General features: G+C 43.4%; 1 protein-coding gene across 6 annotated transcripts in view; it reads left to right on the plus strand.

Annotated features, from left to right (window-relative positions):
* The window catches only part of CLCN4 (Cl-/H+ antiporter 4), a 76,860-nt gene extending 67,583 nt beyond the window's left edge, over positions 1-9,277 (plus strand). For 5 of the 6 annotated variants that reach the window (XM_088451668.1, XM_088451672.1, XM_088451669.1 and 2 more), the window contains 2 exons: positions 316-532; positions 7,549-9,277. In XM_088451668.1, coding sequence (XP_088307794.1) covers positions 316-532; positions 7,549-7,639 — 308 coding nt within the window. In that variant the 3' untranslated portion in view covers positions 7,640-9,277. Of the gene's footprint in view, positions 1-315; positions 533-765; positions 924-7,548 lie in introns of all 6 variants that reach the window. The other variant, XR_015870419.1, reaches the window with a different exon arrangement.
* The last annotated feature ends 4,806 nt before the right edge of the window (positions 9,278-14,083 follow it).

The following is a 14,083-nucleotide window of genomic DNA, read 5'->3' on the forward strand; positions in this document are numbered from 1 at the left end:
CCTCCTCCGGCCTATGGCTTGGTAACTAACTGAGGTGCCTTGGCCTGGGGGCGGGGTATAGGAGGGGGACCTAGTGCATCCTGGGAGGCTGAAAGCTTAACTCTTTGGTGCCCTGCGACTGACGTCACACCTATACCCCAAGGTATCCTGTGGAACCCTATGGACTTCGTAGAAATAGAGATAACAAGGGTAAGTTCTTACCATATCTCATATTTTTATGAACTTACTTTATAACCATGTTAGAAAATACATGTTGATGTGTTTACAATTGATTTGATAAAATGATGCTCATGGGAAGCTTTATTTAATTTACAGAAAATGCCAGACAGAGACAAGATGGGGTGGTGAGCAACTCAGTAATATATTTTACAGAAGACCCCCCGGAACTTCCAGCTAACAGCCCTCACCCTCTGAAACTGAGACGAATACTTAACCTGAGCCCCTTCACAGTCACCGACCACACACCAATGGAGACCGTGGTGGACATTTTTAGAAAACTGGGACTGAGGCAATGTCTTGTCACTCGGAGTGGGTAAGCGTCACTTTGTTGATATTGCAGAAAAAACTTTGAATAATAATATGTAACAATAGTACAATTTGAATAAATGCTTTATTTCCATAAATAAAGCATTTTTATCACTTATTTTTTTCTGCTATTGCTGTCCCGAGATACCTGTACAATACCTGGGAAAGCTATGACAGGCAGGGAGAGTTTGATAGGTAGGAAGAGGTTATGACTTCAGAAAAACATTATTTTTTTTCCAGGAAAAACAGCTTTTCTGCCTTTAATAGACCCATAAATGAGCGATTAGGTCTTTCAAGATCACTGCTGATCCCTTCATGCTGTGATCCGTGATGGCCTGTAGGTGTTGTCCACTGCTCTGGTCCAAGGAGGCTCTGGAGATGTTGTCAGCTGCTCAGAGGTAAGAATGTTTTGGATCAGTGCTTAAGTCTTGCCACATGGGAGTGACTCCCTATGCTGACCTGAGCTTTCAATTATTTCTATCAATTCTGACTTTACTGAAAGGCGAGGTGGACTCCTTTGTGCTCAGATCATAAAAACAAGCACTATAAAGAAACATATGTAGTACGTGCATATTTTGAACTTGATGCATCTGTCCAGCACCTGGTGTCCATCAGTATAACTAGTGCGAAGGGATAGCCTAAAGATGGTATAGAGATGTACTGTAAGTTGGCAGCATTAGTAGTAAATACTAATGTTGTATTACCCTATTTGTATAATAATATAATAATGCAATGAAGTGTCATATACACAAGAGAATATTGTCTGGAGTTATTAATTAATGAGAATGTAGCATTTTTAATATAGAATGTAATAAAATCCAAATCAAAAATATAATTGAAATTAACACGTGTTCTTCCCACCTTTTAATTTTTATCTTTAATGCCATAAAAAACTGTCCAGACAATGTAGTAAATACTATTCAGTCAACATTCTCTTTTATCTCTATGACAGTCAATTTCATTATTATATTGTATGCAAATAGTAGTAAATGCTAAAGTTGCATGATGTTAACACTGTTAAGCCACATCTCTATGCTATCTCTGCACTATCATGGGGCTTAAGTATACGGGAAGCAATCGGGAAGCCGACTGCCTGAATACCGGCAGCCGGCTTCCCGACTGTCATATCCCGGCAAGGGTGAAATGCCGGGCGTCTAGATGTAGATGCCCGCATCTCCCCGACGCCGGGAGACCGGCGCCCGGCATCCCGATCGTAGCGATGCCGGGCGCCGCAAGCGGACAGCCGCGGGGGGAGGGTTAGGTTTAGGGCTCCCGGGGGGACTTAGGGTTAGGCCCCCCCCCCCCGGGAGGGTTAGGGTTAGGCTAGGGGGAGGGAGGGTTAGGGTTAGGCACCCCCGGGGGGGAATTAGGGTTAGGCACCCCCCCGGGGGACTTAGGTTTAGGCAGCGGGGAAGGGGGTGGTTAGGGTTGGGTACTTAGAGGGGGGATTAGGGTTAGGCACTTGGGGGGGGAAGTTAGGGTTAGGCACCCCTAAGGAGGGTTAGGGTTAGGTTAGTAGATACTCACCTATCCACGATCGGAATTTCCAGCGCTGTCGGACTTCCACGGCTCGGAACTCTGCTGATGTCGGCCTGCCGCTGACGGGAATCGAACCGCCAGCCATGCGGCTGGCGGTATTTCATACCCATTCCAAGTATACACACTTGTATGCAGGGGTGAGTTAAGAGAGGAGGGGGCCCGTATGCAGGCTTCATCCGGGCCCCCTCCTCTCGTCAGAGGCGCAAGTGAGTAGACTCTGGTGCTCGTTTTGCTTGTAAAATTGCCTGGAAGGCACCCTGCAGCCTGTAGCACTACTGCAGAGCCGCACGGAACGTCCAAGAGACATTCTGGCCAGTGCTCTACTTCCCAGAGCCGGTGGCCCTGCACCCTAGGGACCCTATTCAGAGCTGCTCGCAAAATGCGAGCGCTCGCTCTGAATGAGGGCGGCCGCTTCTATGTTCAGATCCGGCCTCCTGGCCGCTCGCTAGGCTGTGGGTGACCATCGACAGCCTCCACCTTTTGTAGTGAGTCCCGGAGCTAGAGAATTTCTCTATCGCACAGGGGCTTGCGCACGCGCAGTGCGGCCGCTGTGCATGCACAGGGCCTCAACATCGACCCACTTACGAGCGCTTAAGCGCTTGCAAGCAGGTCTGAATGTCTCATAGGTGTGATACCGGGATGCAGTATATAGTAATAGAAAAAATACTTACCTGTCGGGATCTTCATTGCCGGTCTTCCGCTGTCGGGATTAGTCCGGCGGTATTCCATACCGATCCCGTCAAACCATGACGTTAAGGGTTTAGGGGGCGGGGCTGGCACAGGGTGCACTTTTATAGAGCTGCATGTGTCAGACTGAATGTATGCTATTTACACATTCATCTTTTCCTTTGTATATCCTACTCTAATAGTAAGCCCAGGGCCATATGTAATAGGATGAGAGTTTAGAAAATGTGAGAGTTTGCTTCTTAAGCTCACCCAATGTAATAGAGTCCGAGCATAAAGAGACAGCAAACTTGAATGTTTTTCAGACTCAAAAAACTCTCACATTTTCAAATCTCATACAGGTGTTTTCCTATTTTGAATATAAAACTCGAACAATGTGAGAGTTTACTGCTAAACACTGACATTTTCTAAACTCTCACCCTATTACATTTGGCCCAATAGGTGCAAAATCCGATAAAACGACAGCTCAAGGCATGGCACTCCCATGCTGCTTATTGATAAACTTGTTTAATCATCTATATATTATTAGTCATTTACAGGGTTGTGGCAGGTATTCCTTCCCATAAGAAGTCAGCAACATAGTCTAGCTTTTATTGCACTGTCCTGCTGTTCCACCCACGGGCCGAAGTGTCCTGTGGGAGGTTGGGGATACGCACCACAGTCGCAGCTCTGCTTTACTAAGCATAGCACGGCGGTGTCAGTGAAGCTGAATGAATGCAGCACGCATGTGCGCGGTGTCGATTCAGTGCATGGAGAGGGCTGGGTGTAGCCCAGCTACTGACGGAGTGCTGGGCTTGTCCCCAGCATGACATAAAACAGAATGTGTGCCATACAGGCACACCCCCAAATAACGTCATATAGGGGGTGTGGGCTATGGAACTTAGGCCACACCCCTTTTTGGCGCAGGTGATAAAGGCGCTGACCCATACAGGAACAGGGTACTGCTCCACCTGGAGCCGGCCCTGAACATAAGTTACAGGTTCTCTTGGATTCAGTGAAAGAAATGATCAGCCTTGAGTTGATTTTGTTTTATGTGAGCACAAAGTACTAAATGCCTCTAATGTATACTTTTCATAATGGTGCATTACATTTTGTGATTTGTTTAACTCACACTTGTGCATGTGCTAACACAGACCTGCACTATTTATTAATGGATGTTGTGAGTGTGTCCCTTTTAACTTTGACAAAGAGTGACTGTGTAACAGGTATTTGCTGGGCTTTAAGTAGTAAATATGAAACTGCATTGTTTTAAGATAAAATTAGTAATTAAAAATGTTGCTTCATGGCCCTCTCATTTTCTTTTATACCTATGGTGGTTCAATGTGTTATTTTACCCAAGGAAAAGTTAGAAAATGCCCATCTCTCAGTCACCTGCATAGACATACACATTTTACGTGATACTCATTTTTCTCACATGGGGGAGATGTATCAAGCCTTGCAGGAGATAAAGTGAACAAGTTGCCCAAAGCAACCACTCAGCTTCGAACTGCTATTTATCTAGTCTAGCACAATCTTTGAAATGACAGAAGCTGATTGGTTGCTTTGGGCAACTACTTCTTTTTATTTCTCTCCAAGGCTTGATACATCTCTCCCATAGTACCCAAAGGAGCTCTCTAGTGGCTAGTCATGTTCTGATTTACCCCCTTCTAATTTCTTATAGCATACTTACTTTGATGTACTGTGGTAGAGGAAACAGAATTTCTATCAGAAACGCCCAGTTCAGGTATCAAATTTAGGTGCCAGACAGACTGTGTGCTAGCACTTCTACAGGTTCAGCTGCTGTTAAGGGGGCTGTTAGGGAAGCGGAGATGTTGAAGTGCCTCAGGTAATAAGTAGCTGCCAAATAATTGGTTAAAAAGTGCATAGTATATGGGCACAACGGGTTGGGTATGAAATGCCGACAGTTGGGATCCTGGCGGTCGGAATCCCGATGTCGGGATCCCAACAAGGTTAACATATCGACACTTGTTGATCAGTATGCTAACCCTCTCCCTCTCCCTACCATAACCCTCCCTCTTTGGTGTCTAACCCTAACCTCCCTCCCTAGTGCCTGAACCTAACCTCCCCCTCCTCCTTTAGTGACTAATCATCTCCCTAGTGCCTAAATCCTTCCCACAACCCCGGTACTTAACGGCGTTGGGTTTCCAGCGAAGGTAATGCAAACATCAGCATCCTGACCTACGGGATGCTGAACGCATCCCGTAACAACATACTATTACTGCAAAAATACAGCTAGATGTGGTTTGGGCATATCAAATAAAAATCCATGGGGCATATTCAATAGGCTGCGAGAATAGCAAAAAACCCGTACCTGCAAGGTTTTTCCTGTAGGTGCGGGTTTTTTGCTATTCTATTAGGTAAGTTTTTTTTTTTTAAACACGCGCCGGGAGGTTTTTTCCACGCACCTCCTGAGCAAGCGTGATTTTTCCTAAAATCGATGATTTTAGGTAAAATCACAAGGACTTGCTCTGACACCCCCGCGGCACCCCCCCTGAGGACTAATTAAGCAATTGGAAGTATCCAATTAGCTTAATTAGTCCTTAATTGCTTACCTCCTGCAGCGCTGTCTTCTTCATCCTGCGTTGGGAACCGGCTCTTCTGCAGCAGCGGTGAGTATGTCAGTGTGTGTTGTGTATGTAAGTGTGTATGTGTGTGTGTGTCCCACTGTCAGTGTGCCCCCACAGTGTTTGTGTGGCCCACGGATTTGGCGCTGGGAGAACTACATCTCCCAGCAGCCCTTGCCCCTCCCAGCAGCCCCCTCCCCAGTAAGAAGAGAGAGGAGAGACCACTGGAGACCCCAGGCAAGGTAAGTGGAGTTTTTTTTTAAAATTCCGCAGCACGGGGTTTTCAGAACTGAAAACCCCGTGACCAGTATTTTTGGAATTGAATATCATGGGTATCGGAAGCGCGCATACCCACGGTATTTCTAAATTGGGCGTGAGGGGTGCGATGTTTTTACCTCACTAAACCTTGCGCCCAATTGTATATGCCCCCATGTGTGCTATTGCTATTTTGGCTCTTTTAGTCATTTTTTTTTTAAATATAAGTTGGCTTTATACCTTTTATAACAAAAAAATATTTGTGTTTTTCTTTTCTAACATGGCATGATATATAGCCGGAAAAATGTGTGATACGTACGGAACATTGAGACGCCTCTCTCAAACACAGCTGAGGGGTTTACACTCGCTATCAACTTTAATCATTGAAATGTCTTATTAGACAAACCAGCATAGCTCTGTATTTGCATTATTAAATAAAAGTCAAAGTGATGCAATACACGGCTTCTTTGACATATAGCAGTCGTGTATAGAGCCTTTGCCTGGTTAGTTTCCCAAACCTTTTCTAATATCAGAGAGTGTAATAGAATGTAGGAGACTTGAATCCACCTTTCACACAGAGGGTACTGTAAATTGTCACAACGTGTCTGTCTGTGTCACGTGCTCCATGTTATGTGCACACAAAAAAGTTTTCACTAAAGTATGGTAATATTTTTATTAAAACCAATAAAGAAGCTGTATTTCTTCTTAAAGGGTAATTGGTTTCTGAGATCTGCTGGTGGCTATTTAGCTGTTTTCTGATCACAGAAAATAACTGATATTTATAACAACCCATATTTGTATTTCCTCAATAACAAACGAAACATAAATATATGCCTCTATGAAAATATCTTGCTTTGTTGAAATTGATGTACATACTACTTCAATAAAAGAACCTTGTGCTTTGATCTTTCAAGTAAGTGCTGGTTCATCTCTTCCCGGCCAGTGGGTTGCAGAACAAATGATAGAATATGGCATTTCTCATTGTGGGCGGGATGTACTAAGCATAGCATCCGCGATGCTGTACATACAGCTAATTATCGGGGACATACCGGCGATAATATCGTCATATGTACCTAGAAAATAGCAAAGGACATCTCTCCCGGTAAGAGCTGTCCTTTACGATAGAAGGACTTCCGGGTTTATGAGCCAGAAGTCCTGCGCATGCGTAGGACACGCGCTCCGCGGTGGGAGCTGGGAGAGATCTGATTGGATCCCTCTCAGGGGTGTCATGAAAAGAAGCCCATATACTTCTATTGGGTAACACCATCTAAAGATGCTTAGTATATATGAGAAATGCGTTAGGCCCCCAAAAACTTAATTTTTTAGGGTTTTACTGCATTTCTGCACTTATTACATTCCACCTTGTTACTAAATGAGGACTTGCCTGTTTTTTTTTTAGTTATTTAAGTTTTTTTTACATAGACACATTTCTTATACTGCTGACATCTTAAAGGTGTTAATATTTACAGAAATAATAGAGATTTGCATGTACTCTATATATGAAAAATGGTGATATATATATATATATATATATATATATATTTATATATACATATATATTTATTATTTTAAAAAAAAGAAACATCATAGTTCCATAAATGCTGGAAGTGGGTCATTTCATTGTTGTGAAATGACCCACTTCCTTGGCATTTACAGTATTTTTCTGTTATTCAAAAAAATACATTGTTTTTTTCCAACTTTTGCTGAAAATACCGGCTGCCATGTAAAAGTGTTGATCCGAAGGCTGCACAGCATCTAATGTGTTCCGTCATTTCAGCACCACATCTGCTCGGCTTTCTGGAAGCCAAATGGAAATTAAGAAATAACACATCATGTCTTTTTCTCCTTGTTTCACGCTGTTTTATTGATGCACAGAGACAGATCTTGTGTGATTTACTGGAGCCACGTGTGCAGTAAAATAAATTGTAGTAAACTGTTTTCTAATGATCTTTATGTTTTTTTTCCTGGTTCTTTCCGACAGGAGGCTTCTGGGTATTATAACTAAAAAGGATGTTTTAAGGCACATGGCTCAAATGGCTAATCAAGACCCTGAATCAATCATGTTCAACTAGACTGTAGAACGTGTATGTAGGACACATCGTGCACAATCTCTTGGGAAAAATGGGAGCATTTCTCTATTTTTTACAAGTCTGAAGAGCAAGAGCTGGAACATTACTGAGGCTCGCATGGAAGAAATGTTTGTATTACATGCCTAATTGTCATCAGGTCACAAGGAAATGTATATAGACTGCATTAGATACTTGAACAAAAGAGTACTGAAAAGTCTTCACTAGTGCTCACTGAAAGCTGCACGTCACTCAGAGTTCACTCTAACTTTTGAATTCTTGCATGTGTATGAGTGGATGTGACTTTCTCACTTACCAATGTTCTGATCATTTCACTAAAGTATTTCTTTTATTACGGAAAACACTAGAACATACATAATTGTTTATGTTAGATTTGCATTTGAAGGTTTTGCAGATTGCAAGACATTACTGAAACTTCCAGTCGCCATATACATTTTCTCAGTATCCTTCCCTTGCCCCAACTATTCCCTGGAATACACACACTGTAGATGGCATAAATGGTGCAGTTTTTATCCCAAGTGCATTAATTTGGTCTCTTCCCCGGGTGGCACCATCTGAAGAATATAGGACATGAGCAGTGGACTAGATACATCACTAGAATATCCACTGATTAACCAAGAGATGAATCCTCCATTCTTCATCTCTAATTTTATGAGTAATAAAGTAGTGAAGAGACTGGATCTCGGCTCAAAAACATTGTAGACTATTTATTGACATTTTATGTTAATAATACAATATAAGGCGTACAGTGTAATTGGAGTTCCCATTTAACAAGAACTCAGATAAAAATTTGATTAATCTAGAGCTAATTAGGTTAATGAAATTAATTGTCATAATTGTGCTGCCTGCATCAGATTATTAAATAAGTTTCCATATGTTTTACCATTGCATTTGTAGCTGTAATGCTACAATGATCAAACAAATTTCGTTTTAGAAATATATATTTATTAATGAGTTAAATGAAAAGCTCAACAACAATAGATAATATTATTAATAAATTATTAACAAGGATAAGTGGAAATAAAATTACTGAGCCATAATACAGCAAAGTTTGCCTCATTTAAAGTACCACAATAATGTATATTTATGATTCTTCTGGAAACTACTTGAGCAGATAGAGATAATGCATCATATGTTGGATCTAAACTAATAGTATTTACATATAAAATTTATAATGTATGTGTATAAATGAAATGTGTATAATAGGTTTGGAAAATAAATATAAAAGATGATTAATCTTAATATGTACAGTATCTTCACCTTTTTGTTAAATGTCATGCCTTTAATTATAATTTGTTTTATTGACTGTTTTGTTTTTACTGTTACTTGGATAACTAATAATGAATATTAAGCTGTTATATCTGATCGAATATTTATATTAATGTTCTGTGGTCCTGTGCAGGAGAATGCTGTGCTTAATCAATACAGAAGCAGACTGATAAAGGGGAAACCGATGATGTCACCATTGTGACATCACATGTGAAGTGATAGTTTGATATAAAGAGAAGCACACAATATGCAAGAAAGACCCACATTAAATTGAAAAATGTTAAACCAAATTATTTTATTACTGTATCAGTCAATTATTTTAGAGTATTAGAGCACAAACATTGAATATTTCTATAGTCCTGAGAAATACCTCATTAAGTTTAGTGGTAATTTTTGGGGGGACCTGAATCACTTGGGAATCAAATGGAAAGAAATAGTGTGCTGAAATACGTAAAAAGTTTGTTTTTATTTCTTTGTATTAAGCACAGTGATACTATAAAATGTGTGTAGCCCATAACATTTTCAGAATATCTGCATAAATGTTACCTTAGATGCATGCAGACCTTTAGTCCTAGAAAGGCCTTAGGCCTAGCAAACCCAGTAAATCAAATACCACACAATAATATACAGTATACTTCATTATTCATTTATTGATCAAAATGATCCAACATTAGATTTCTTTGTTGGAAAATATTAGGGGTGAGCGGGTTCGGATTTCTGAAATCCGAACCCCCCCGAGCCCCCCCGATCCGAGTCCGATCCGAGTCAGGCTCGACTTTTCCCGCCTGACTCGGATCTGACATCGAGGCAAAACGTCATCATCCCGCCTTCCGAGTCTCGCGGGTTTTGGATCCTATATAAGGTACCCGCGTCGGCGCCATTTTCTCACTCGGCTGTGGACAGTGAAGAGGGAGGGTGGGAGTTAGTGCTGTGTAGTGTAGTGTAGTGTAGTGCTGCTGTTGTCCACTACTTCAAAGTCCATAGGGGCTGGCTGTGTTGTGCTGTGCTGCTGTTGTTAATAGGGGCTGTGTCCACTACTTCAAAGTCCATAGGGGCTGGCTGGACTGTGTTGTGCAGTCAGTTCTCCATAGGGGCTGTGTCCACTCCAAAGTCCTGTGCAGTGTCCCAGTCCTAAAGGGGTGCTGTAGTGTTGTCCAGGGGGTGCTCTGTCCATCAGGGGTGCTCCCCCCAAGTGCTAAAAAAATAATATATTTTCTATGTTTGTGAATTGTGTGCGCAGTAGCCGCACGTGCATCAACAAAGTAGTGCCAAGCGTGCGCCTGTGTCATAAGTAAAGGGCCGGCTGGCTTGACCGTTAAAGGGTGCTGTAACCCCCGAAAGTACACTCCAGTCCAAACCAAAAAAAAATTATTTTCTGTGTTTGTGAATTGTGTGCGCAGTAGCCGCACGTGCATCAACAAAGTAGTGCCAAGCGTGCGCCTGTGTCATAAGTAAAGGGCCGGCTGGCTTGACCGTTAAGGGTGCTGTAACCCCCGAAAGTACACTCCAGTCCAAACCAAAAAAAAAATTATTTTCTGTGTTTGTGAATTGTGTGCGCAGTAGCCGCACGTGCATCAACAAAGTAGTGCCAAGCGTGCGCCTGTGTCATAAGTAAAGGGCCGGCTGGCTTGATCGTTAAGGGTGCTGTAACCCCCGAAAGTACACTCCAGTCCAAACCAAAAAAAAAATTATTTTCTGTGTTTGTGAATTGTGTGCGCAGTAGCCGCACGTGCATCAACAAAGTAGTGCCAAACGTGCGCCTGTGTCATAAGTAAAGGGCCGGTTGGCTTGACCGTTAAGGGTGCTGTAACCCCCGAAAGTACACTCCAGTCCAAACCAAAAAAAAAATTATTTTCTGTGTTTGTGAATTGTGTGCGCAGTAGCCGCACGTGCATCAACAAAGTAGTGCCAAACGTGCGCCTGTGTCATAAGTAAAGGGCCGGCTGGCTTGACCGTTAAGGGTGCTGTAACCCCCGAAAGTACACTCCAGTCCAAACCCAAAAAAAAATTATTTTCTGTGTTTGTGAATTGTGTGCGCAGTAGCCGCACGTGCATCAACAAAGTAGTGCCAAGCGTGCGCCTGTGTCATAAGTAAAGGGCCGGCTGGCTTGACCGTTAAGGGTGCTGTAACCCCCGAAAGTACACTCCAGTCCAAACCAAAAAAAAAATTATTTTCTGTGTTTGTGAATTGTGTGCGCAGTAGCCGCACGTGCATCAACAAAGTAGTGCCAAGCGTGCGCCTGTGTCATAAGTAAAGGGCCGGCTGGCTTGACCGTTAAGGGTGCTGTAACCCCCGAAAGTACACTCCAGTCCAAACCTAAAAAAAAATTATTTTCTGTGTTTGTGAATTGTGTGCGCAGTAGCCGCACGTGCATCAACAAAGTAGTGCCAAGCGTGCGCCTGTGTCATAAGTAAAGGGCCAGCTGGCTTGACCGTTAAAGGGTGCTGTAACCCCCGAAAGTACACTCCAGTCCAAACCAAAAAAAAATTATTTTCTGTGTTTGTGAATTGTGTGCGCAGTAGCCGCACGTGCATCAACAAAGTAGTGCCAAGCGTGCGCCTGTGTCATAAGTAAAGGGCCGGCTGGCTTGACCGTTAAGGGTGCTGTAACCCCTGAAAGTACACTCCAGTCCAAACCTAAAAAAAAATTATTTTCTGTGTTTGTGAATTGTGTGCGCAGTAGCCGCACGTGCATCAACAAAGTAGTGCCAAGCGTGCGCCTGTGTCATAAGTAAAGGGCTGGCTGGCTTGACCGTTAAGGGTGCTGTAACCCCCGAAAGTACACTCCAGTCCAAACCAAAAAAAAAATTATTTTCTGTGTTTGTGAATTGTGTGCGCAGTAGCCGCACGTGCATCAACAAAGTAGTGCCAAGCGTGCGCCTGTGTCATAAGTAAAGGGCCGGCTGGCTTGACCGTTAAGGGTGCTGTAACCCCCGAAAGTACACTCCAGTCCAAACAAAAAAAAAAATTATTTTCTGTGTTTGTGAATTGTGTGCGCAGTAGCCGCACGTGCATCAACAAAGTAGTGCCAAACGTGCGCCTGTGTCATAAGTAAAGGGCCGGCTGGCTTGACCGTTAAGGGTGCTGTAACCCCCGAAAGTACACTCCAGTCCAAACCAAAAAAAAAATTATTTTCTGTGTTTGTGAATTGTGTGCGCAGTAGCCGCACGTGCATCAACAAAGTAGTGCCAAACGTGCGCCTGTGTCATAAGTAAAGGGCCGGCTGGCTTGACCGTTAAGGGTGCTGTAACCCCCGAAAGTACACTCCAGTCCAAACCAAAAAAAAAATTATTTTCTGTGTTTGTGAATTGTGTGCGCAGTAGCCGCACATGCATCAACAAAGTAGTGCCAAGCGTGCGCCTGTGTCATAAGTAAAGGGCCGGCTGGCTTGACCGTTAAGGGTGCTGTAACCCCCGAAAGTACACTCCAGTCCAAACCAAAAAAAAAATTATTTTCTGTGTTTGTGAATTGTGTGCGCAGTAGCCGCACGTGCATCAACATAGTAGTGCCAAGCGTGCGCCTGTGTCATAAGTAAAGGGCCGGCTGGCTTGACCGTTAAGGGTGCTGTAACCCCCGAAAGTACACTCCAGTCCAAACCTAAAAAAAAATTATTTTCTGTGTTTGTGAATTGTGTGCGCAGTAGCCGCACGTGCATCAACAAAGTAGTGCCAAGCGTGCGCCTGTGTCATAAGTAAAGGGCCGGCTGGCTTGACCGTTAAAGGGTGCTGTAACCTCCGAAAGTACACTCCAGTCCAAACCAAAAAAAAATTATTTTCTGTGTTTGTGAATTGTGTGCGCAGTAGCCGCACGTGCATCAACAAAGTAGTGCCAAGCGTGCGCCTGTGTCATAAGTAAAGGGCCGGCTGGCTTGACCGTTAAGGGTGCTGTAACCCCCGAAAGTACACTCCAGTCCAAACCTAAAAAAAAATTATTTTCTGTGTTTGTGAATTGTGTGCGCAGTAGCCGCACGTGCATCAACAAAGTAGTGCCAAGAGTGCGCCTGTGTCATAAGTAAAGGGCCGGCTGGCTTGACCGTTAAAGGGTGCTGTAACCCCCGAAAGTACACTCCAGTCCAAACCAAAAAAAAATTATTTTCTGTGTTTGTGAATTGTGTGCGCAGTAGCCGCACGTGCATCAACAAAGTAGTGCCAAGCGTGCGCCTGTGTCATAAGTAAAGGGCCGGCTGGCTTGACCGTTAAAGGGTGCTGTAACCCCTGAAAGTACACTCCAGTCCAAACCAAAAAAAAAATTATTTTCTGTGTTTGTGAATTGTGTGCGCAGTAGCCGCACGTGCATCAACAAAGTAGTGCCAAGCGTGCGCCTGTGTCATAAGTAAAGGGCCGGCTGGCTTGACCGTTAAGGGTGCTGTAACCCCCGAAAGTACACTCCAGTCCAAACCAATAAAAAAATTATTTTCTGTGTTTGTGAATTGTGTGCGCAGTAGCCGCACGTGCATCAACAAAGTAGTGCCAAGCGTGCGCCTGTGTCATAAGTAAAGGGCCGGCTGGCTTGACCGTTAAGGGTGCTGTAACCCCCGAAAGTACACTCCAGTCCAAACCTAAAAAAAAATTATTTTCTGTGTTTGTGAATTGTGTGCGCAGTAGCCGCACGTGCATCAACAAAGTAGTGCCAAGCGTGCGCCTGTGTCATAAGTAAAGGGCCGGCTGGCTTGACCGTTAAAGGGTGCTGTAACCCCCAAAGTACACTCCAGTCCAAACCAAAAAAAAATTATTTTCTGTGTTTGTGAATTGTGTGCGCAGTAGCCGCACGTGCATCAACAAAGTAGTGCCAAGAGTGCGCCTGTGTCATAAGTAAAGGGCCGGCTGGCTTGACCGTTAAAGGGTGCTGTAACCCACAAAGTACACTCCAGTCCAAACCAAAAAAAAAATTATTTTCTGTGTTTAGCCGCACGTATATATCAAATCGATATAACATAAATGGAGGACCAAACTTTCTCCGATAAAAATAAAATAGAGAAAGATCAAGAACCACTTCCTCCTAGTGCTGAAGCTGCTGCCACTAGTCATGACATAGACGATAACATGCCATCAACGTCGTCTGCCAAGGCCGATGCCCAATGTCATAGTAGAGGGCACATACAATCCCAAATGGCAAAGTTCAGGAAAATGACCTTGAAAAAGACATTTAAATCAGCTGAAG

This window comes from Taudactylus pleione, unplaced genomic scaffold (genome assembly GCF_031769625.1).
Source record: "Taudactylus pleione unplaced genomic scaffold, aTauple2 ptg000026l, whole genome shotgun sequence".
NCBI classification, from domain to species: domain Eukaryota; kingdom Metazoa; phylum Chordata; class Amphibia; order Anura; family Myobatrachidae; genus Taudactylus; species Taudactylus pleione.